General features: G+C 28.8%; 1 protein-coding gene across 11 annotated transcripts in view; it reads left to right on the top strand.

Annotated features, from left to right (window-relative positions):
- LOC100869255 (uncharacterized) overlaps positions 1-27,085 on the top strand; it is a 91,273-nt gene that overhangs the window by 50,593 nt on the left and 13,595 nt on the right. For 10 of the 11 annotated variants that reach the window (XR_015293731.1, XM_012494478.3, XM_012494479.3 and 7 more), the window contains 2 exons: positions 19,273-19,333; positions 26,607-26,866. Coding sequence is in view for 10 of the 11 variants with exons in the window: in XM_012494478.3 (XP_012349932.1) it covers positions 19,273-19,333; positions 26,607-26,866 (321 nt within the window). In the remaining variant the exon portion in view is untranslated. The remainder of the gene's footprint in view (positions 1-19,272; positions 19,334-26,606; positions 26,867-27,085) is intronic. The other variant, XM_086913453.1, reaches the window with a different exon arrangement.

Genomic DNA, 27,085 nt, shown 5'->3' with positions numbered 1-27,085 from the left:
AAATAAAGGAGCATGAAAAGGAAACATAATAGCAATCGCTTTAGAAATCGTACATATTTCAATAGCTTATATTAGACATAAGTTAGGAAATACCTAATTAAAAAACAGAAATATTATAAGAATATAATTAATCGATAACATAATAACATATATTATGCTTAATCTTTTTTTTTTTTTTATTTTATCAAAAAAACAATTCATAAAAGTAAAAATATCGTGAAATAAAATACGAGATTTCCTAGATATTGATTTGAACATTTTTGATATTCATAATCTATTCTACGAGAAGAATAAAGATGCAAAAGAGTCAAAAATAACTCTTATTATAATGCAAATCGACATTCGACGAGTAAGAAATAAAAATTTTCAAAATCGTTAAATAAAATCCTTCGCATAACATTAACATTTTATGTGACACGTGGCTTTAACGCAAACGAAGAAACGATAATGGGGAGAAATCGCGCAATTCTTGCGCATTTCACCGATGTACCGCGTATGTATTCTATCTGGCGAAAGAATTTCAACGAGACGTGTCAGTGCACGCGAATCCTCCCATTGACGAAAATACACCAATGAAAAGTTTATGTTCCGCCGACTACATGTCTGATCCTGACGATGTGTCACGTATGTATGTTTCTCCTATAAACATGCTATACGTAGTTAAGAAACGATGAGTAACATTTTCAATAGACTCGTGTCGAGGAAATAGTTCGCTGTCAAAGCGGAATGAAGATTGTTTCGAAATTCAATGAAAATTTATACGTTAGCCGTTGCAAATAAAATAATCAAATTGTGATTTACAATAAAACCTCCGTTATTTATTCAAGATTACACATCAAATTACAGTATAATACATTATTTAATTTTAATTATATTATATACAGGATATATCGATCATCGTGTATTACTTAAATGCGTATTATTGTCTATTAATAAGAATGATAAATATTTTGAAATATTAATAGAGCGATTAATCATAATTACACAATTTCTTTAATATTTTCTAATTTTTAATAAAATTAAAGTTATTGATGTAATATTTATTTATGCTTATGAAATATATATATATATATAATTTAATATATTTTTTTTTTTATAATATTATCAACGAAGATACGCATGTTTGCAGTGGTAACAATACACATTTTAAGCATACAGTATATCCTGCAAATAAATCCGTCGCGCGAGGAAAATTCGCAGACACGCGATCAATTGTGAAAATATAATCTGAAATGCGACGCTTTGACAGCGTGTACTTAATGCACATACCGTTCGTGATATGATAATTGCGCATAGTGGATTCGTTTACATGACACTTATACAAGGTATATCAAATTCAAAAGATGAGAGAGCCAGTGTAATATTTCCTTCGGGTAATTCAATGCATTAACACGTTATTGCAATGGGGAAGAATTTGTTGTAGAATATTTTTTTAATTCTTATTTTCTTTTTCTTTTAATCAATTCTTATCTGGTATTTTTGGGATCAATAACTTAGTATAAATTCGAGATAGAATTTTAATTTTTTGAAATTTAAATGAATAATTAAATAAATTTTTAATAAAAGAGATATTACATCGCAATAATTATAATTGGAAAGAATTTAATTTATTCTTTAAAAAAATTTTTTTTCACGCAATGCTTTTATTAAATTAAGTTTGAATTGGTGATATTAGAGAATATTGATTAGGAGTAACGATTTGAATTAAGTTACTTCAAGTTCCAGAAATTTAAGGATCCAGAAGAGGGCCATTACTTAGTCTTAGTTTTAACCCTTTGGGAATCTATATCAAACTAGAATCGATATTCGTTTCAAAACTTTAAAAATTTTCTAATTTTTTTATACTTTTATTTAACAGGTATTTAAAAAAAAATACAATCCATAAAAATAATAAAAAATAATAATTATTTATCGTTCATCATTATATGTTATTGAATTCAAATATATATATATATATACACATAATATCAAAACAATAAATCATAAAAATTGAAAATATGAAACTTGCAAATTCAACACAGAGGATGAAATTTTTCAATATAAAATTTGTAATACGTTAAATATTTAATATCGATATGAATGTGAAGGATTTAATGATGAGGGGAAAAAAAAAAAAAAAAAAAAAAATTTTATTTTCATAGAATTCGAAACAATATAAACATATCGTAGTGGAATAATAATGTTTAATACGATACAAATAACTGTTTTGTTCTTTACATTTGCAAAAGAGATGCGAATTATCGACGATATTATCGACATTTCAAAAGATATTACGTATACACAATAATGAATCTGATAACGAAGCTCAAAAAACTTTCGCCGATATTTATATCTCTTATTACGTTTCATTATTGATCAAATCGTATTACGTTTCGTTTCGATATTACATTTTGATTTGAAAATTGAAAACTTGGCGTCGATTTAAAATAAATTTAAAATTTTGAATTTTCTTTTGAAATGTATTGTCAGAATTTCTAAATCTTTGTTTAAAATTCTCACGATTTTGTCTGTTGAAAATTTTTTGGAAAAGTATGCTTTTTTGTACTTTGCTATGGATTTTAAATATATAATTTATGCATAATTTACGATTATAAGAGTGTTAATTTATTTTTGCGTTATTAGAAATTATATGTTTTTACTATTATTACATTGATGATATTTATCTTTTATTTTGTTATTTTTAGAACATAATTAATCTTTTCGTAAATTTTTAATAATTTTAATTTTCTGAATGTTTCAAGAAAAGAATGATGCGTTCAATTTATTTAGCATTTTAGATTAAAATTACTTCGACACCTTCACAGAAAATGAATCGTGAAAGCTCGAAACTTTTCCATCAGGATGGAACTAGATTTTGGATAATATTAAAACCTAAGAAAATTCATTATTAACAAGTTATATTAATAATTTTATTTGTAACTTCTTTTTTTTTTAATTAACATAAAGAAGAGCTACAAGAACAATTATATAAATGGCGCCATTTTTCAAATTTTCATTGGAAACGTCGTAGATTGTAATCCAAACTTATTTCTCTAGAATCAGTTCAACAAATTGGATAACTGCCCTTATTAGTATTCAACAATGTTGTTATTACACTTGATATTTAACTTGCTTACTATGTTTTGTGTTGTCATACAATAACATAGTGATAATAACTTTGTTGACACTCGTAGAAAGATAAGAAAAAAATGATAGGAGCGGAAGCATGAAATTGTATTCATAAACGCAAAAACAGAGTCGTTCAGTGATAATTCACAACAACCGAACAGATAGCCCGGTTCAAGAGCACTGGATAAAAAAAAAAAAGAGAGAAGTTACATTTTTTTCCAAATAATCTACGGAAATTTACGTTTCACTCGCATTTTTCCCCCTCTTTTTTTTTTCTTTCTTTCTTTCTTTCTTTCTTTTCCGTTGCCACAATCTGTGATAATTTTGTCACAATCTTAACCCATAATTACGAATAGGTTAAACAAATTATCATTATCATAAATTGCATAAATGTTATTCGTCGAATCAAAAAGTGATTCGGTCGGAAAGACGGATGGGATGGATTTGTTTCGAGATCAATGTAATTCGATACGATTAATTTTTTTCTTTTTTTCAATAAATGGAAGTTTAGAGGTTATGTCAAGGTCGCATCAATTCTCTTTTAAATGGAATCATGCAATCCATCTCGTGCGTTATTTTACGCATTAATTCTTCAATTCGCTCGAACTAGCAAGCACACGTTTTATACGTTTGTTTAGTGCGTTCATTTACTAGCTTTTGTTCACAATTCACTCATCCACTTGGAAGCTTTTCATTAGCATCGACCACCACTTGAGCTCGTGCAAAACGCGACGTTTACCCTTTAATATACTGACCACGCATTAGCGCAAAAGTTAAAGGGATAATGGTCGTCGATGCCTTTGAATTCGAACGACATCGCATTACCAGTTTAAATTATACCGGGACAATAGGCAACTTCGTTCGACTTGCATCCACAACGTTTCTAAAGACGAAAACGCTAAGCTTAATGACTATCAAGAAAATCTGTCGACCCATTATCTAATTTCATATATTTCTATAATCCGAGCAATGGATAATTAAACTTTGAATTTTTTTATTTATTTATTTATTTAGTTATTTCCGTGGCTGTGCCCATTTATTTATATTTTGAGGTTAGACATGCGCATTAGTTTGCACCGCGTAAAATTCATTTTCACTTATTCGTGTTTTGAGGTTATGTGTGTAAACAAACGAATTCAACGTAAATTTGATTCTTAAAGTCAAGTACATGGTGTATATAATATGAATTTATGCATGTCGAGAAATATTGTATTGAAGGAAAATAATATTACATTCACGAAAAGGATTATAATTTTTTATACAGGTACATGTTTTTTTGGATATATTCTTACGTGACGTAAATCGATAATTTTCAAAGAAATTTAAAACTTGAGGAGATGTTTATGATTTTTTTTTTTAGTTTTATCAATATGAAAAAAAAAAAAAATCTCGTATAGTGAGATAAAGAATGACTTCAAAGTCTTTAAGATTTACGTTGAAAATATTTTGATTAAAAAAAGTGAAATAATTATATCATAATATATTAACAAACTTACATATATATTAATTTACAATAGAAGAAGATATCTGTTTCTAAAAGATATTCAATTAGATTAACAAAGTTTGGATCAAAATTAGGATACTGAATTATTGAAATATTCTTTAATTTGCAATTTTCTTTATATTTTTTTATAATCTTACAATACAATACAATATTTATAATAAAGTGTTTTTCTAAATATGAAGAGTAATTGCACGAAGATTAAATAATAAAAATCGCGATTGTTATTTTTTCCCTTCAATATCCACATTTTTATTTCTCGTAAAAGGAGAAATTTAATAAAATTTGATAAAAATTCGAGAGATTTTTTTCGTCGTGTGCTGCGCAAAACGCACGTGCGGATCTCGACACGAAGAGGAAAGGGATAAATGAGAAGAACAAGGAAATTTAAATTTATTGGGAAAGTTACGATGTGAATTTAGTTTCATATGGAATTGTTATTAAGAACTGCCGCATAAAACGAAGGCAAATATTGGGTCGCATTTCATCTCGTTCCGTGCAATTGGCTAAGTGAGAAGCATTTCTTTGGGAAATGGAAAAACATTTAATGATATTGGTGTTACGAAGAAATTGTATCGAAGTCTGTATGAGCCTCTTTTTTTTAATCCCGCATATAATGAGACATTTTTTTTCTTTATTTGAAATTGAACGAAGAAGTAGTTTTGTAAATAGATTCGAAACGATCTTGCTTGAGAAGTGAATTATTTTCAAGTAATGCATTTGGGGCTAGATTTTTGATTTCAAATGGTGGAAAAAAAAAAAAAAAAAAAAAAAAGAAAATATAAACACGAAATAAAATTCATCAGAGGGCTCTTGTTATCTGAGTTAGGGCTCATTAGTTTATTATGACCGGAGAGCACATTCTTCGTCAAAATTAAAATTGAAGTATTTCTTAAATTAATCTTAGGTTAAGTGAATTAATATTTCTCTATGAATAATTTTGTAGACAAATTTTCACCATCTTCTTCACAGAGTTTTTAAATTATTTAAGAGTAAATTTATTTATACAAGAAATTTTGTCCACATATTCGTGTAATTTTTAAAAAATAAGTCCACACATAATATTAAATTTTATCCTGTCCTTTCTGTGTTATATATTTCTGTAAATATTTATATAATTATATTTCGAATTATTATACAAGTTTCAGGTTATGTGCTCGATTTGAAGTATGGAAAAAAAAAAAAAAATTATAGAATATATATAATTAAAAAAAAAAAGCCTCTAGCAATTTTATTATGCATAATGATTACTGCGAGATATGCAATATGAAATTAATAACGTCGCGTCGTATATTAAGGGAGATTAATTTGTTTACCATGACGTGGTTAAATATAAATGAACACGATTTAATTATTCACACAGTTTTCATAATTTCTATCTATCTAGTTTATATATAAATTACAAGAAACCGTTTGTATATAAATTGTAAAAACAAATTTATATTTTATAATCTATCTTTTATGATTTCGCACGTTAATATTCACTGATAATTCAAAATCCAATATTTTTAAACATTATTTTTTAAAAATATGTCTCCTTTTTTTTTTTTTAAATTATCTTCTTATTATCACTCGATCAAACTATTGCGAAATAGCGAAGTTAATTAAATTGAAATTGAAATAATTTGGAGAATAATTTAAATATTGAAAAAAAAAAAAAAAAAAATACACGACATTGAAGTTTCAATTAGAAAAACATAATACATTAGATCAGACTCTCGGCAAATGGGGAAAGATTGAAATCTCGACAGCCAAAAATTGAAATAATTTGATTGGAGAGACGACGGATAGCTGGAACACGCGTGACGTTAATTATTAATGAAGTCGAGCGGCCGAGGTTGTGATGGATACCCACGAAAAACCAATTTACCGACGGAGCACCGGGCTAATTGATAAATTGCAACAGGAATAAAATTTCGTTTATTATCCATTTGGGTTCATAGCGATAGAAAAATGGGTCATTGCGCATCGAACGTTTCGTATTATATTACATTTGATGTGTTTCGTGTGTCATAGGGATTTTTTTTGTCCGGTTATATAGGGATTTTTATTTCTTGATTGAAATCCTCTTTATCGATTAACATTTTTACTTACTTACTCTGTTATTTTAAATAAATCGGTCAAAAGTTTGTGGAAATTTGAAGAAAAATTCTTTTAAAATTCTTTTGCCTAAGGAAAAAGTTTGTAATCAAAAGTTCATCTAGAGAAATAAAGGAAATTGTTATTAATAATTAATGGTATTAATTTGGAATCGGTAGAGTATGAGAAATGTAGGAAAAATGGTATCAAATTTCGAAAATCGAAAATGTAATTTTAAAATTGAAAAATCTATTTTCAATAATTCTAATTCAATGGTCAGGAGATAGAGTTTCAAGGCGAGAAGAAAGATGCGTTTAGACCCACTTATTCGCACGTTTCAGCTGTGATGCGTACAGGGGATCGCAGGTGTGTTCGTAAGCTAGCAATCATAGAAAGACGCAGATGTTGCATCTTGACAGCCTCTCTATTTATTATTTATGCGGCTGTAATGTTAACATCGATTTATGAAACTGTTTTCACCTCGTGCCAACCATGTCACGTCTATAGACGTTTTTATGAATTCTTCGACAAGAGGGATTATACGTGTTTTATAATTCTATAATTAGCCTACTCCTTTCCAGACTTAAATGCAAACAGGTCAAATGAAAAAACGTCATTTCATCGAGAAAATTAAAATTATTCAACTTTTGCTTTCGATAATTTCTTTACATTCAAAATTTGAAAAATACCAAAGTGAATTGATAAAATACCAAAGTATGGATAAATTAATAATAAGTTGTACTAATAGGCACGTACTAATAAATACGAAACCAATAAATTAGTTAATATCCCAAGCTAAATTTCAAGCACATGAATGCACGAATGATTAACGTACTCATAATTTATTGATCTAAGGATTAATATTACGTCAATAATTTACCAAAATTAATTTCAATATATGTGACCTATTAACTCGACGTTTGAAATTCTAAATGCTCCGGATCGCTCTGTCTTCGTCTCACCACTGCCGCGCCACTCTATTCCCGTCTCGTTTTATCCAACGCGAATTTCAATCGCTTATAACTTAACAAACAAAAGCCCATCGAATCCACTCTCCAAATACTTTCTACGAATGTATTAATATCCTGTATACACGTTAGATCGAAGCGTGTATAATTATATCGTTATGAAAACGTTTAGTGCTGCCATGAGAGAAAACATTTTAAACGTCTTCGCGACGTTCAACGAAAGACGGCGGGCGCGCCACCAAACAGAGAGACGAACGTGTTTCGTTGCGACAAGCACGCGCGCGCTAATTGTCTTGGCATAGTAACTGAATTCTGCTATTTCGAAAACGTCCAACGGCAGTTCGTAAACGAAAATATCGGCCGCGAACACGAAACGCCTCGTGTACTCATTGTAACTCGATAACAACATCACGATACACGCGCGATGCGCGTCTATTTCCATCGTAATTAAGTTTCTCAATCTCGATGCTTGCGAAACTGTTTCGTTGCCGTTCGTGTTCGATTTATGGATGCATAGATGGTCGGTTAGCGCATAATAAAAATAACGTGCGTAGATTATCGATCTAACGAGAAGAATTATTATATAATATAGATTTTTTTTTTTTAAATAACTTTTTTAATACGGTAAAATGTTATTAAAATGTTATCAAATATTATTGTGAAATGTTATATGGATTGGATATAATAAAAATAACGTGTCCGCGTAATCGATTTATTCAGCCGTAGAATTATTATATAATATAGGCATTTTGTTTTTTAATAACTTTTAATACCGGATAGAATATGAAATATTATGGAATCGATTAACGTATAATAAAAATAGTATACGAGATTATCAATCTAATCAGCCGAAGTATATATTATAGATATAGACATTTTCTTTTTTTCGATAATTTTTGAGATCAACCGAAGAATTATTACATAATATAGACTTCCTTTTTTTTCTTTTCTTTTTTTTTATTTAATAATTTTAATAATGTACCACGCCATCGTCATGGTATAGTAGAAATATTTTATTTTATCATGGAATATGATAATGGAATTGATCGGTTGACATATAATAAAAATAGTTTGTAATTATCGATTTATTTATAGTTGAAGAATTATCATATAACGTAAATTTTTCTTTCAAAATAAATTTTAGTATTATAGCAACACGAAAGAATATTGCATTAAATATTCATAATCGTTTTCTTGCTTTTATATTATAAAATGTTAAATGACACGATATTTAAAAATATATATATATATATATATATACATATATCGATAAATGTATTAAAGGGCATCTGATGTACTGCTCTAGATTGTACGATTAAAAGTAAAAGGTAGTATTCTTTTCTCTTAACAAATAATGGATAATAAAATTAGCGATGACATATTAAAGAAATTATTTCATTCGCGAAGAAACTTGTTACGTTTACTTATAAATTGATGAACAGTAGCTAGCAAACATTTGTACGACGATTAACAAATGAATCATTGGCGCTCGATGTGTGCCGCGAAAATTGACGAATTATTTAAAAAAAAAAAAAAAAATCTCGTTTCGTTTATTAACAAGTCCCGTTGTTTGAGCAAGCATGGATCAGATATTAAGATCTAGATATAAAAGCGTAGAATATAATGCAGGTACGAAACGTAGTTAAGTAAACTTTTCACGTCATGCGGTTTATTTTTATTCGACCTCGATATGACAGCAACCATGTTAATGTATTTCGGTTGCAACCGTGTTTTTCGGATGGAAAGAATTTGCATCGTTTTTGAATTGATGCATCCGAAGGATGTCATAATGTACCACTTGTAAACGTATGCATTGGATATACTCGTTTTGCATACGAGACGTCTACCTATATATTTTATTTTTATCGATTTCTACTTAATTCCGAGATGGAAGAGAATCTAATAGGTAATATAAATTTCTCGTCATTCGCTTGATTCTTTTTAAAAAAGAAATCAAACGAAAAGATTAATTGTTAAATTTATCGAATTGTTCTCCATCACATTTAATGATTTAATTCAATGATATACGATGATTATAATATTATTTGGCAGAAATTTGAAAATGATGGACGGATTACAATTGTCCATCGAGAATATTTGAAATGTATTCATCCTTTTAAACGTGGTTCATCGCTGAAGGACCGCTTCACAATGACGTAAATTTTCCATCGATATTATTATATTACATTCCATTTTACACAATATTATCTCGAAATGAATCACACGATACGATAGAACACCAAGCATTGAAAATTCGTTGACCACCCCTCCCCATTCAAAGACATTTAACCCTCGTTTTCGAAATCCTTTTGATCGCTTTAAAAACTTCTATCCAATTACACAGGGCCTCACAATTATTCGACTCGACCTCAAAAATCATCATCATCATCATCATCATCATCATCTCCTTTTCTCTCCACATAATCCCCACCAATTCCCAATCCATCAGAAAGATTAATTCTTGCGTCAATTTTTGAATCTAAATTTTAAAAAAATTATGTAAATAAGTTTCGTTGTATTTCAAAATATAAAAAAAAAAAAAAAAAAAAAAAAGAAAAAGAATATTCGATGACCGCGTTACCTAACATCGTATCGTACAAGATAAACGAGAGACACAAAAGCATCAGAGAAGATCGACAGTAGGGAAAAGAGGTTTCTTCTTTCTCTCTCTCTCTCTCTTTCCTCCTTGATGCTTACGAGAAACGTTCGAGTACGCTGCGAAGTATAGAAAGAGAGAGAGAGAGAGAGAGAGGGGGGGGGGAGGAAAGAGCGAGTGCAAGCAAGTTGGAGATAGAGAAAGAGATAGGGAGGGAGGGAGGCATTGTGGGTGATAAAGGGGTGAGTCGACCTGAATTTCAACGCGTGACCCCTAGGCACGATGACGTCACGGGACAGGGTTCCTCTCGCCCTTCTCCCTCCCTTTGCTCGAACGTCCTCAAGTATTCAGGGCCGCGAAGGAGAGTGCAGTGGACGGAGCGAAGAAAGAGAAAATTACGGGGGCTGTGGAGGGGAGGGGGGATTGGCGAACAAGCGAGCAAGGAAGACGTGTGTAGTGTACAGTGAGTGGCAACAAGCCTTTACACACTTTACACCAACTTTATTTACGAGTTTTGTTATCAAAACCAAGCAAACTTCTGATTTTAATGGAATTTTCTATATATATATATATATATATATATATATAGAAGTTTTTAATATCATTTTGAAACAGAGAAATTCTTACAAATTTTAACGTTAAATTTAGATTGGTTTTTTTTAATTAATTCGGATTTTTCCATAAGGTAGGTTCGTAATGATATAATCGAAAATTTTAAATTATTCTGAAACTTCGTTATATTGTAAAAAAAAAAAAAAAAAAAAAAGTATTCTCAGAAAATTGGTTGGCTTCGCCTTTTCAAACAAATTTTTCCGAGTCGAAAAAAAAAAAAAAAAAAAAATTACTCCCTACAGAGAATCTTATTACGCTCCACGCAGCGTAAAAACTTTTTCATTAAAATAATTTTCTGGTTTCCAGATAAGACTTTTGCGACCGACTGTATGTAGCCGGAATTGAACGAGGGGTTGAAAAGGAGGCTTTGAAAAGGTTCGCGGCAATTGCGTTAAGCAGCCGTGACTATCGTGACACGGGACTGAAATAGGGTTACTTGCAAACGAGACCTAAGAGAGAAGGTCTTAAAGTAAACTCGGCCTGGTGAGAAGTTGGGTTCTTTAACCCTGGACGTGAAATATGACGGTAGAGGGATCAGGTTTCCTCTGGTCTGGTTGCATTTTAGGCACATGATGGATACGGCAAATACTTCGATTAGTCGTAGTAGTCGTTTAATAGTAAAAAAAAAATATAAAAGATAAAACGTTGAGAAATTGAAATTTTGCTGTGAAATTATAACAACGTTCGAATAATTCGCAGAATCGAGAGCCAGAATTCATTGCTTGGAGAGATATAGGTTTGCTCGTCTCGTTGGGTCGTAAGAAATGAGAGAGGAAGAGAGAGAGAACGAGTGAGATAGAGAAGAGTGTTTATGTTTTTTTTGCGCTGCGTGTCCTTTACGTTTGTATGTGTGTAGGATAATAATAAGGATATTATATCATTTTTTGGCACTATAATGTAACCTTCGAAACATTGACAAATATATATTTATGTAATTATTATGTAATAGAAATAGTTGGGTCAAAAGTGACCCAACTTAGCCAAGGAGAATCTCAAAGGTATACGTATATATTTTCGAAAAGTGGAATTTTATCTTATTTTTGTTTTGTTACTTGTATACGATTTTTGTTTTATGTTTTTTATTCGATATATTTTTTTTTTTCATTTGATATATTTAGATTGATTCGAATATATCGAAAGATTAAAACTTTTTTGCAAAACGTTTTTGTTTCAATATCATATGTTTAACATGCAAATAGAGAAGAAGAAAAAAATTTTTATCTCTGCTTAATTATTCCTCTGGAATATTCTTAATATTTAACAGTAACAACTCGTACGGAATCAAAACTACAACTCGTTCGCAAACTTATATTGACTTTTTAATTATCATTCCGATTTTAATAATATTTAACTTTACATTATTATTTTTAATTATTCATCGGGACAAATCTCTTTTTAATACATTGACACTGTTCTGTTACTTTCCTCTTTATATTCTTTCATTTGTGTGAAATTTTTATTGTACAAATATTCCATATTCATAATGCATAATTGTAATTAAATAATGTCGGTTTATAATTCCATGTGAAAATAAAGTGTGCTATAAAGCATCATCTCTCAAAGCAATATCGAATTCGTTACAACGTTTATTTTATTTTTATTCACATTTTTCCATTTCGTTATATAAATTTATTTCATTATTAATTATACAACTTGTATTCTAAATATATTACAAGATAGAAAATTTTCAAATTATGACGAAAATTCTTCCATTAGATTTATAATATATATTTTCAACTTTCCTATATCGTATCGAAATCTATATCAAAAAATATATTCAAAAAAATATTTCTTAACGAAAGCAGGAAAAATATTTTCTTTCGATGTCGCACAAGAAATTCATTTCACCCACGGGACATCAAAAATCACTCGTCGCGCAAACAAACGCGGAACACATTTAAATTTTATATAAAGTATTCCCAGGCCTGTGTAAAAATAATTCGAACGATCAAAACAAATAAACTATCTTGTCTTTTCGTTTCTATTTCGTTATATTAAACGCTTTCGCAAACCAAACTCATCGCCAAAAATTTATTTACACATGATTTACAATAATCCTTATATCCACCGATTTTCCATCGGTGTTTATCGGCCAGAGAAAACAGTCGTTGATTCACTTTGAGAGATCATAAAACGAGTATCGAGCAAAAGGAATTTTAATCGAGAAGAGACAACAGATCGATATACCGCGAGAGCAACCCGAGTGCAATTGGTTTTTCGACGATGAACGTATAACGATAAATCACATTCGGATTAACTGTTTTCATCGACGATACTTGTTTCTGTAAATCGTTCCGATCTTAATGGCCGGTTTTCCGGTTTCGTAACCGCGAAACAAAATTAATCTTAGCTGTTTCGCAGTTCATCGCGATTTAGTGCGCGATCTACCCGAATGCGTTGCGGGTGCAGATGCCATCCATCGATTCTTAATGTCATGATACACCAGTGACCGTGATATTCTCATTTCTATATAGGGTGTTCCATTTATATTGGTCTTCGAAATTATTGATATTGAGATAAATGTATCAGAATATATTTTAATTATCCATCGATTTTTAATATCGTGATACTCTAATAATATTAAATATTCTTATCTCTGTATATAGGGTGTTTCATTTAAAGCGATCGAGTGTCTTTAAAATTATTGATGTTGGGATACAAAAATATTTTAATTTTGATTATCCATCGATTCTTAATATCGTGATACACTAATGATATTAAATATTCTTGCCTTTGTATATAGGGTGTTTCATTTCAACTGATCGAGTGTCTCTGAAATTGTTAATATTGAAGTAAATTTTTTAATTTTAATTATCGATTCTTAATATCGTGATACACTAATGACATTAAATATTCTTATTTCCGTATATAGGGTGTTTCATTTAAACCGAGTCTTTGAAATTATCGTTACTGGGATAAATATATAAGAATATTTTAATTTTTAATATCCATTGATTCTTAATATCTTGATATTCATGATTCTTATCCTTTTGTAGGATTGTTTCTCTATTAAAACATACGTATTCCAAGTAATTCAATTATATCTTCGAAATTATTAAACAGAATGCTGATAAATAATCATAATATTAATATATTTTGATCATTAATCTTCTAACAGAGAATATATTTAAGATTCTTACCTGGAAATGTCAAGTTTTTGTTTTTAGAAAAAAATGTTAAACAATGAAAAATGAAAATTCAGCATTTTACCTATGAACAGATGACACGGATATCTCGTGTAAAACAGAAATATTTCAAGATTAAAAAGAGCTTTTTTTTTTTTTAATATCTTTTGCACGTCATAAAGACACACGAGATAAGTTTATGGACATATAAATTATTCAGAAACGCCTGATTAGAAATCTTTCACCTCATTTTTTTTTTAATTGTCAGATTAAATCGAGGGCGAAAATGTTTTAAAATTTAAAAAAAATTTTAATCTCCCTATTTTTTCTTCTCCCTCCTCTCCTTCATATTTTATAATTAAATTCAAAACATTTCAGAAATTTGTTAAAAACACTTTTATCATTTTCATCCGACAATTGCATAATCAAATATAATCAAATCTCTTACAATTTAATCTCGAATAAAAATTCTCGTTTCGAATTTAAATTTGAAACGACAATTTCGAATTATCGAGCAAATAAAACTTAGAGAAGAATAATCGAATATTTTCATTGCGTGCGAATATTATATACGTACACGAAATTTAAACATTCTCTCTCTTTCGTTTTAATTACTCTTTTATACACAGAATTAATTTTCCCCTGTGCGAAAGTCGGTCGATTCCGATGATAAACTAATTGATTACACATTGTTATTGTTCTTAATTAAAATATGAATATTAATGTCTTACTCAACGGCTCGTGCATTATCGTGCACAACGTTCAAGTGTCACTGTTATTTTACCGCAGTTCGTAACTTGCCACGGAATGCCCTCATTATTTTAATGATAATTACACGTTAAATGAGAATTGATTGCAGTCAACCGTGCCCCAATAGAAGTAAATTTATCGAATAGTGCTAATAATTATCGCTAGTATACAGATTCAAATCGATAGTTCCTGACTTCTGTTATAATTTTCTTTGTTTCATTGTTTGTTCAACGAAATAACTTTCTTCCATTCCCTATCATATAATATAATTGAAATAAATATATATTTGCACACTACATAATATTATTTACATTAATTTTAAATTATAAATATAATATTAATTTTATTGGAATTTAGCAGAGAAATTTGAATAATGAAACGATATGATTTCACATTCAAATTTTATTTAAAAAAAAAAAATCCCTATTTTTTTTTTTTTTTTTTAGTTCGAGTAATAGCAAAACTTTTATTAGCAGTTTTCAAGGGATAGTTTCAGAGGTCCTTCGTTTACTCGTTCTATATAAATTCAATATCGTTTGTGTGCGCCCTGCCAAGTTAATATTAACAATTAACGTTAGAACTCGTATACTCTGTAAGTTTAATCACATCTGCGAAAATCAAGAACGTTTTAGTGTAAAGTTTTGCACGATATCGAGTTGGGGAATTGGATTAAGCGTGAGCTAATAGGTGCTCAAGTATCTATAATAAATAACTAAAGTGGATTTTAACTTAATGATAAATTAATGTTTTATAAGTGTAGAAAACTTCAAAAAATTATTTCGTCGTTTCAAATTTATAATTATCAATTCATTAATTTACGTTTAATAATTTATTATATAAAAGTTACTAGAAATAGAATAGGTAGATAGTAATTCTCTAATATTCGTTGATTAAAATTTATTATTTTTTAAACCATTTATATTTGACATTATTTGACATTAAATTCATACAATTTTAAAATTTTATTGTTAAAAATTATTAGAAATTGATCTAGTTATTATTGTCTTTGTCACCAGCTAGATATTCACAAAATTTACTATAACGGATTTATAAATCTTTTCTCTATTAAAAAATTTTTTAATCGAATTGTACGATCATTATTGTCGATTTGTGCTCTATTATTTCTAATATTTTTCTACTGGAAAACTATTTTAATTTTATTCTTAAAATTTTATTACTAAAAAAAAGTTACTAGATTATAGTTACTAGATTATAGTAACATCGATATATACGATATATCGAATATCGTATTCATCGATGGAATAAAATGAGAAAAGGAGAGAGAAAGAAAGAAGAAGAAAGAGAGATTACAAACGATAGAAATCTAGTTTACATAATCGTATTAGCACGCGTTGCGCGTTGCATTAATTATGCGCGGCAAGTCCTTCGGATTACCGAGGTTTTCTTGGTTAAACGAACGCCTTGTTGAACGTCGATCAGCTATTTAGTAATAGCTGGAACGATCCATCGTGGATTGGCCGCGGACCAAATTCTCATGGACAGTCACGAACAGATATGACCGGACGCGAATTTATTATTCCATTCGCGACAGTTTGATATATGGCATAGGAAATCGAATTAAACTGGTGTATCTTGGTTTCGCAAGTATCTAGGGAAAATATCCCTAGCGTAGATTACAGTGGTAGCATACAGTGAAGGAATAAAAGATTGTTCTACGGACATCATAACTTGGTACGTTATCGTAAATATATTCGAGATAGCTTGAACTAGTTCACGTAGATTTGGAAAGGGATTTTATACGCCTACGTTTTCGAGAATCAATTTCTTTTTCATGTATCTTCGAAATTGTGGTTATAGATAAGGAATAAGTAGATAGGAATTTTATGTATATATATATATATATATTCATTATATAGGTTAGGAATTTCGAATTTCAATCGTAGTCACGTCAAATCTTTTTCTATTTTTATTATTGATTAATGATCAATGTTATATGTGTCGATAGTAATTGAACCTTGTATCGATAGATCGTTTCACAAAGAAATTTTTCGAGGTAGTAAAAACTTCTAACCTAAATTTTGATTAATGCTTACATGAATTCTTGAAGAGAGAAATAAAATCAATCTGAAATTGAATTTCATTCATCTTTATTAATTTTTTCACTTCACGGTTACTGAAGTTTCCGGTGAACGAGCAACCCATTTAACAGGTCAAACGAAACCATTCCTCGCTCATCCTTTCAATATTCGTGCACATATCGTTCACGATCAACGCGTTGCACGAATAGTATCCGAATAAGCTGCTTTCCATTTATAAGTCCAGAATATTAGCAGCATATTGCGATGATACAGAGGTTGGGTTATATAACCTATAAATCATTCGACTAGGAAATTCTATTTATTCAATGTGCACGTGGAAACATTATTATAAGAAATACAATATCCATCCCGATTAATTCGTATAATTGGCAATAAAAATGATCAATTATCATTTAGAATATCGATTCTCATCATTAACATTATATACACCATTTTCGAAATTGAATACTTATTCACAGTATTCAGGAGATAGTTGTTTCTCGCATTTGTAAAGGTTATGTTGTGGGTTTGTAACGTATACTGGTTATACTGCATCTACACTAGTTAGCGCTGTTCGCGATCTCTGCGCGCACATGATACTTTTGCTTCATTTACGAACAGTTTTAACCAACATAGATGCAACGTAAAATTCGTTGAAACATTATCTGCATTATATTTTATTGTGAACGCAAAATTAAAAAAATTATTCGTTTTAATCTTTTGCATAAATCTATCCACTTTTACATTGTTAGTAATTCTCAGTTAATACGAATAAATTTTCATTTTAAATTTTTTAAACTGCAACGAGCAAATGTTTAACCACGTTTACACTTCTTTCCATGTTCCCTTCCTATAGATGTGTTCAACGTGTTGTGACTACGTAACAAGTTCCATTAAGAGCATCCTCGAAAGATTTCGAGATCTGTCTAGTCGAAACGGTCCATGAATTTACGAATTCTGCCAAGTTCTGCTACGTGGACGGCGTAATGAGTACACTTCTTATTGCTTCGAGGATTCTTCTTCTGTTTCGAAGGCCTATCACGGAGTTTGGTAATCGTCCCTGCAGCGGTACCTGGATGTCTCGAGATACGAAATCCAGGTCGCCCTATTTTGCAATTGGCAATCGGCCTGATCCGTTAACGTGGAGTTTGCCAGATAGTTCCAGTTGTCGAACGCTGCCAGGTCGCTGTGTCTATCGGTTCTCTGATCGCATTCGACGCTCTGTTTTATATATATATATATATATATATATATAATATCATAATTTTAATCGCAAAAAAATTGTATGTTATAACAGAAAAATTTATTAATCGTTAATCATTATTATCGATCAATATATGAAAAATATTTTTTGGTAATTTGTTAAAGATGAAAATTATTTTTGATTGTTTATTTTTTGGTTTACTGATCAATTTTATCGATGATAAACAATTTTTTTTTTTATTATTGATAAACGTTGATTTTACGTAACGAATATATATCAGTTTTTATTTTATTTTTCGTTTTTATATTTTTGTAACATAATCTAATTTATAGATATTAATTATCAGTGACGGTAATAAAAATTGACGAGATTTGAAAATAAGTAAAAAACGAATTTGTATAATGCCGATAATAATCACCTATTATTAAAAAATTTTTTATTATTAATAATGTTATCAGAAGCCAAAGAAAAATTATTCCAGAACAATTTAAATTTTACTTTTTACTTTTTCCTTTAAAATTTAATAATCGTAATCCTTCGTAGAAATGAACTTTTTTTTCACATTCATTGTGCTTATAAAATTTTTTCGTTTTTGTTCAATTCTTTTTTTTTTTTTCCTTTATTTTTCTCTTCGAATCTCTGTTTTTTGCTCGTTCTTCTCACTCGTGTTTTCGTATTTTTCGAATGTTAATCCTGGAACGAAATTTATCAGAATCTGTTTTTCACATATCTACATGAAAAAAAGTTGGATGAGACGAGAAAGAGAATTGATTCACGTTACAAGAGGGAAGTTCGAGAGAGAGTTTCGTTTCGAGGATGAATAGAGAAGAAGAGGTTGTCCAAATTCCGGAAGTTCGAAATCTGTTCAAAAGTGTTCACGCGGAAGCGACATTCTTTTTGCCCTTTGTAGAATATCGCGATGTAAACTTGAGTTTCAACTGATTTCGTAAAATTATACCATAAAAACGAGGATTTATCGTCTTGCAATAAAAAGAAAAAGATTAATCTTTTCCAAAGATTTCGTAGAAACGTAAAATTCTATGGAAGAAAAATGATTTTTTCCATTTGAAAATTTATTTTATAATAATCTCTTCGTCAAATATTGATATTTTATCGTCTCGAAGGGATAATAAATGGAATTTATTCTTCCATTGGATGAAATATAACCACTCGACTTAATTTTAACTTATATATATATATATTATATTTATTATTCATTTTAATTAGAAAAATTGAAACATCACGAAATAAATGGAGTTTAATCGACGATATTTTCTTATCATTTTACAGAGAAGAAGTGCGGAGATAACGGTGGACAGTGGGGAGGAGAATGTGTTCGTCCGCATTTCCGGTGAGTGAAACTCTTTCTCTATTAAAAATTTAAATGAACTGATGATTTATTTGCTTTTTTAATTAATTCTTCACTTACTAAATTCAGAAATTAAATTGTAAAAAATGTAAAATTCGTTCAGATTGCAATTAATTTATTAAATATCGTTCTTCGTTTACATATAAGTCTATAGTATCTATGATATTTTTAAATATATTAATTAATAAATATATCGGATAATGTATGGTAATACTATAAATATTACGAATATTATAAATATTAATATAAAATTATTATATAAATCTTGTTTTTTTTTTTTAGAATTGCAAATATAAAAAAATTAGAAAATTTTTTAATCTATAAATATTGTATTGTATATTTATTTCGCGTGATGCTCATCACTTTATATCAACTCTTTTTTTATTCTTATATCTTCATGCGTAGAATCGAGTATCAATTTGTTATTATTTGTTACATAAAAGTAGATTATTCGTCGTTATGCATTTTACATATAATCTAATAGCTTGGCTTAAAAAAATTTTGCCTTATTCGAGAAGAATAAAAAATTTGTATTTAATAACAAATTGCATAATATGGATCCGAATATTGCACGTTTTTTCGTTAGATATTTTAGTTGAGGAAATAGCGAATCTCGTAACAAATTTTCGAGGTGATTAAAATATAACACAATGTGATTTGAATATAAATGAGAAATCGTTCCATTTTTGTTCAAAAAATCTAGATAGAGATAAATTCTTTTTTGGTTTTTTTTTTTTCATCGAAAATTCAATTTTCCTCTTTACGAGTAATTTCACGACAGATATTATCGTTGTAATAGAATTTTCGAAAATCCTTTTAATTATTAACTAGAATAATATGCAATAATAATTATTATTATTAAAAAATAAAAATGAATTAACAGGAATATTTTTTGTTTTTACTTAATATGTACATTTTCGTACATTATATATATATATATAATATAATCACAATATTTAAATATATTTTTGCAAGCTGCATATACATACACGATAATTGCTTTTTTAGGCATAAAAATTTCTCTCAAAAAAAAATGAAAAAAAGACGAGAGATAAAATACTTGACGTTAATATGCTTTCAAAATTTGCATAAATATTACTCTAATTGCCATTAAATTTAACCTGCATTCATGTACATATCATTTTTATTTTATAAAACATAAAAACATCAGATCATTAATTTCGATAAATCGAACGTATAGACGCGCAAAAAATTTTAGGTTAGGTTAATGAATGATACAACAAATCACTTCACAATACGATATTTAATTGGCCGTCGTATCGAATCGAAGAAAGAATAGTAATGTGAGATCGAGTATACGTTTAATGTTTTCTCAAAGTATAGGATTCGATTAGAAAAAGTTTACGAACGTAAAAAACGAAATGACGATTGAAGAAGAAACGACGCGTTTCTCACGGCGATAAACGGTAACGGCCATATTTGTGTTTGCCATATTTGTCTCGTCTAAGAAAACGTTTTCTGTGCGATTTACTGTTTACCGAACATGGATGTAATAGATATTTTCTCGTTAGGTGTTTAGGTAGATCGTTAACCTACGATTTTGCGGAGAAACTGTACTTGTTAGAAGAGGGCGCTGCAGATGTAACTATCGATAATTTTCGATAATATGTGCATGTTGTTCGATATATTGATAATATTGTCAAGATCGATAAATGATGAAAATAATGAATTTTTAAATTTTCTTATTATATTAAAAACTTGTTAACGATTTACAAAATATGTTCAAAATAATCGATTTATAATTAATTAAGATAACAATAATTGATAAAGATATTAACATAAGGAAAAATAGGAATTCTGTTACTTCTTTTTGTTAATGATCGATACATTAAAAATTTATTAACAAGATATATCGATAATCGATAGTCATCTGGCCTCCTAGATTTATATGTATGAACATTTCTTTGAGATATTAAGAACTTTGTTAACATTAATTAATTTCGATTATATAATGAAAATAAATAAGTTTAATTAATAAGAAAATAAAATTTCTCTTAAATTAGATATTGAATTAAAAATATAATATAAATTGAATAATATCATATGAAATAAAGTGTTGAAAATCTTATAAGAAAGAGATGTGAATTAAATTAAGAGATTAGTAAATTGAATAAACATAGATTGAAAATTCAGTGTGAAAGGGGAAAGCTTTGCATTTACGATTAATAGTTAATTCTTCTATACGAACATTTTAATGCTCGAGCTCGAGAAACTTCCGCTTCAGCGCGATAAGATTACAGGAAGTTACTGAGTTGCAAAAGAAAATGCATTTCCTTATAGTGAATATTGTTGTGAAAAGTTATTACCGATCGAGTCATAATTGAAGACGTTTCTCTTAATTATTGAATATATTTTCGTATGTTCGTTAAAAGAAAATATCTTTTTAATACCTGCGTGAACATATAAAATTTAAATAAAATTGTATGGAAAGTCGAACAATTGGAAGAAAATTTGAAATATTTTAAAAATATATTTCACAATACTGTATAGGTTAAAAGGAATTTGTTTCATCTTCTTAATAAAAATATTTTTTCCCAAAGATAGAGATTTCTCTATTGATTTCTTCCAGTTAACCCAGATGCTCTGTAGCATTTATATCAAAGGATTTGGATAGGCTTTTCACTGATCGGATACGATACAAAAGACTTACAGTACTTCAGATACTTATCCTATTGGATAATAAATTAAATTACATTTCGATCCATTTTGAAGATATTTTCTTTTTTTTTTTTTTCCCCCATTAACTAAACAATTTCTCTCGGAATTATATTATAATTATTAGTTAAAATAAAAAAATATATTGTTCCATTCATTACAATGGTAATTTATTACGAGATAAATCTCTTTAATTAATCGTTCTCTGTTTTTTCTTTCTTAATTTTCTCTATTTTCATTTTATAAAAACGAAAAACTTTTACATATTTCTCGTTTCAAAGAGAAAAAAATTACAAAAGGTTTTTATAATTTGTGAAATTTTTAAACTTTTTAAACTTGTTAAATTTATTATTACACAATTTATTTCTATCTTGCAATATATAATAATATAATTTTTTATACGCTTATCAATCATTCGCCAATCATGTTACACACCAATTCATATTCGTTGGATCGCTGCCCACATTTCAATCCTTTGCATTTGAGATTGACAGAAGCATACAGTTTATCTCTTTCGACAAGAAAATCGAATGTCAATCAACATAATTAAACAGATACATAAATCAATATCTAAATATTACATTGTATACGATAAATAAAATTTTTTTACTATTATTGTTGAACAAATTGATTGATTGATTAAAATATCATAATCTATATAATCGTTCTTAATTTCAACTGAAATATTTTTTAAAAGATCAAATATCTCGTTAATTTAAAACGAATCGAATAAAATTTATTTATATATTCAACACATGGGTTCGAGAAGATATGGGCGAAATTTCATCCGATGAAAGAGAATTTTAAAAAAAAAGAGGAAAATGGGAAAATGATACGGTAAGTCAATTGGTATACGATGGTGGAAAATAAACGGGACAGGAAAGGAAACGAAGCGATAACCTCGAATTTACGCGTCATAAAGTCTACCGGTTTCTTTGACTGATAACACGTATGGCTGCAATTAGGTTAATTAGATAGCGACAGTGCGTGAACAATGTGCCAACATTCATGGGACAACTCTCTATTCTACTTCTATCCCCGAATCATTTATTTGAAGAAAATCTTTTGAAGATAGAGATTTGAGAGATTCATTTTCCACGTGTTTTAATCTGTCAATTCTTTGTCATCCATTTTAATTTTTCAATCGCTTTTTATAATGTTTAACAACGGGCAGATAAATCACGTTTTGCAAAATAATCTTTTTTGTCGATCGTGTCGACTCGAAAATTTTCCAATAATCTTTGTTGCCCGTAGAGAGTGAAGAGACAAATGACACGCTTTATTGTTACAAGAAAATACACTTTGATTTTTGAGCTCGATTCACTTTTTTTTTTTTTTTTTTTTTTTTTTTTTTCTTTATCGGGAATGTGAATTTCCAATAATGATTTTTTTTTTTCCACATATATTACACGTTTTCATGTAAAAATAGATATGCTAAAATAAATCTCTAGTATAATAGATCATTGTGTCGTACATAAATTATCATTTGAAAATTTCTTTAACGTGTTAATTAACTTGTTCAACGGTGAGTACTAATTTTTAGAGATTTATTTTCTAATTTTCCTTAGAGGTTTTCAACCTCTTTTTTTCACAAATAATTTGTGATGATATACAATAATAAATTCTTTTCGAATTCCATCATTACAACTCATCCATCCATTTTGTATACATTTTCTAATATTAATAAAAATTATCTTTATTAATTATAATTAATTACAAATAATATTCTAAATTGAAATATATTTGATATTTTTTATAATTATTAAGCCAAAAAAAAAATCAATCTCAATTTGAAAAATCATTATTTTCACGGATTAAAATATTTACAATTATCTTTAAATATATCCACTCGTATATTTTTTATCATACTTTGATTATGACACGTGATCTTCAACTTGACCCAAGTATATTTATACCGATAATAAAAAAAAGAGAAAAAAAAAAAGAACAAAAGATTATTTCGAGCATTCCATACACTCGAAGGCTTGTCCATTTGCATGAAAAGAAAAACCATATATCATACAATCTCACAGCATTGCTCACATATATACTCGTCATAATACCGAATGGCACGATGTTGCAACGGATTGTATCCTAGAAATTGTGTAACTGAAATTATTAGCAAGATGTGCGCGTTTCAACCTCGTGTTTTGCAACCATGTCGGTTGACAATGCTTTCTAGACGAGCAATGCTTTCTATTGTTTCGCAAACGTTTAATTACTAGGGAAAATTCTTTTTCCTTTCTTTTTTATCGCAAGACAAACATATATTTAACCTCTTCAATGATTCTAAGAGATTCGAAAATTAGACATATAAATTATCATGATTTTCATATATTTTATTTTATTAAGATTATTAAAAACAGTTCTGAATTTATGTTCATTTTACATCGATGCTTACCGAGAGAATGTAGAGGTTAGGTGGAGGTAAATTTAATTATATTTCGTCGTATTTTTCAAAAATGAGAAAGAATATGTAAAATTTGTGCACGAAATATAAAGTGGTTATGTGATCGATTCATTTTTGGAAATTGAAATCGTGTATTTGGTTATAAAAGTTATGGAAATTTAATAGAAAGGAAAGTGTAACTTTTTCAGTATTTTTAAATTTCTCAAGCATGTCCCTTGACAACCGTTTCGAATTTAAAATTGAGAAATATGGTTTTCGAGCGTTATTTAACTTTGTAGGGAAGTAATTTTTCTTTAGAAACAATACAATCAACCGGAAAGATTATAAAAGTTTGGAATATGTTTTTGGAATTATTTGTTTTTATTTCCATATGAAGTTCTCTTTGCTAAAATGAAATGTTACTAGAAATTCGTATAATTATCTAGAAACGTATCTCTACCAACCTTCTAGCACAAAGAGTTAAATTAACGTGAGAAAGATTAGCCAGAAGTGAAAAATGGATGAATTGACTTTGGAAATTGTAATTGTTTAGGAGGGCGGAAAATTGGAAATTTGTTAATTAAGGTTAAGTATCGTATTCTGCGCGAGCGAGTAAAAATTCGCATTAGGTCTTATCCTATCCCATCTTTCTATTATAAATCCTAAAAAAAAGTGGAACGAGTAGCAAAAAAATCTCTTAATCTTTTTTAATTAAATTTAATAATTTGTAATAAAGCGTGCTTCAAGAATAATTATATATTATTATTTTTAATACGTAATAATTTCATATTTATCAAAACCAATTTTTAGTAATTATCTAGAAACTTTCATTTAATAGTAACACGCACGTGTTTCGTCTGTATTTACATTTACAATAGTACAGTTACAGAAAACTAACCTATCGGGTCGCTATAGTTTCCTTGTTCAAAACCATAGACTACATATTACACAGTTGTTGTAGTTTACAATCGATTCAATGTTGATGCAAATATGATTTCAATTAACGAATTGAATAAAATATGAACAAATTTTTTTTAATTAAGCATTAGTTTGTTAAAATTATAGTAATTATACGTTAATTATGTTTATATAGTCGAACGATTCGGAGAGATAACCGTTCGATTATTATTTCCAAAAGAATATTTACACGAACAACGAACATCATCGCTATGATACTCTAATAATTTTCGTGTACACGATATAAATTATTGTATTCATGAATATTCATCGAACGTTGTATATTTTTGTTTGCATTCAATCACGATAAACGAGCCATTAATCTTTGCTATTTCTATCGATGCAGATATTGTTTTATCCTATTTATATATATCTGAAATTTTTATTAATGTAAAATATTTATTTGCTCTGTAATTTTATCTTGAATAATTAATTTTAATATTTATCTGGTATTTTTATTTGGATGATTTTAATAATAAATCTCTTATTTTGAAAAGTAAATAAGTAAACATTATTTTTCATTTTCTAAAAAATGATGATTTTACTTTATCAATACTTTATTTTAAATATTTCTTCAAAATTAAAAATGAATTGAGAAATTCTATTAAGATTTTACTTATACTGTACGAAAAATATATATATATAAACGTAATATAACCAATTTCAATCGTCTTTTCCAATTGCTTTCGTAGAAATCAACGCAAAAATTGCCAATATTTTTTACAAAATTTATTTAAAAATGAAAAATTGTGTGGTTATGATACTTCGAAAATCTAATTTTAGATTTCACAAGAGAAAAATCTACAAACTTTTCCAAACGTTCTAAAATATATTTTCAATTGCTTCATCGTTACATACCTCCCAAATATTTTCAAAAATTATGTTTCATGATTGGCACGATTGATATTCGATTTTAAAAATTTAATTTTCCTCGCAAAAAATTCTAAAAATCATCTTTTCCTCGTTGCTTCGTAGAAAACGCCAACACTTCCAAAATCGAAAATTATATTTCACACGATTAATAATCCGCTTTTCAAAATTTCTAATTTCACAAGGGTGAAAAATTTACAGCGAATTGCTTCGATATAAAAAAGAAATTCTTGTGCCGATTGATCGATATTCGAAATTATTTTTCCAAAATCTTGTTGCACGAGAAAACTTGGCGAAACATGTGGAGGAAATCCTCTCGTAAAACCGTTTCTTAAACATTTCTTTTCCATTCCTCCCTCGCAGAGAGCGCCACGCTGCCAACATCCGGCGTGTCGGCCACGTTGGCGGAAGTCCGCGATGAACCAAGGACGGCGGAGCCCGCGTTCAGACGTTTGTCAGAGGTCGATCGGATCCTGCTCGAGAGTTTGGATATCGGCCGCTCGAGACCGAGGCCGACCGGTCGATTCCTGACAATGCACAAGAGAAGACGTAAGAGGCTTACCACGAGATCCTTAACCGAGGAGCCTGGTATCCTGGACGATATTTTCCACGGTCTGGTCCAGGTAAGCTATTGATCGTGTACGATATAAAGCGTAATAAAAAAAGGATATCTAGATTGCGATATATGGCTGGTGTACTTTATAATAATATTGTTTCGATATTGTTCGTGTTATTAAGAAGATATAGGATGTATAAATTTTATGGGCGGATATTATTATAGGAAGAACGAAGGATATTATTTGGGTCTGGAAGATTTATTATTTGTTGTAATATTGTAGATT

This window comes from Apis florea, unplaced genomic scaffold, assembly GCF_048593485.1.
Source record: "Apis florea isolate Af1SG1 unplaced genomic scaffold, ASM4859348v1 contig_3496_pilon, whole genome shotgun sequence".
Classification (NCBI taxonomy): domain Eukaryota; kingdom Metazoa; phylum Arthropoda; class Insecta; order Hymenoptera; family Apidae; genus Apis; species Apis florea.
The sequence above is the reverse complement of the archived record's forward strand: the minus strand, read 5'-3'. Positions and strand labels throughout refer to the sequence as shown.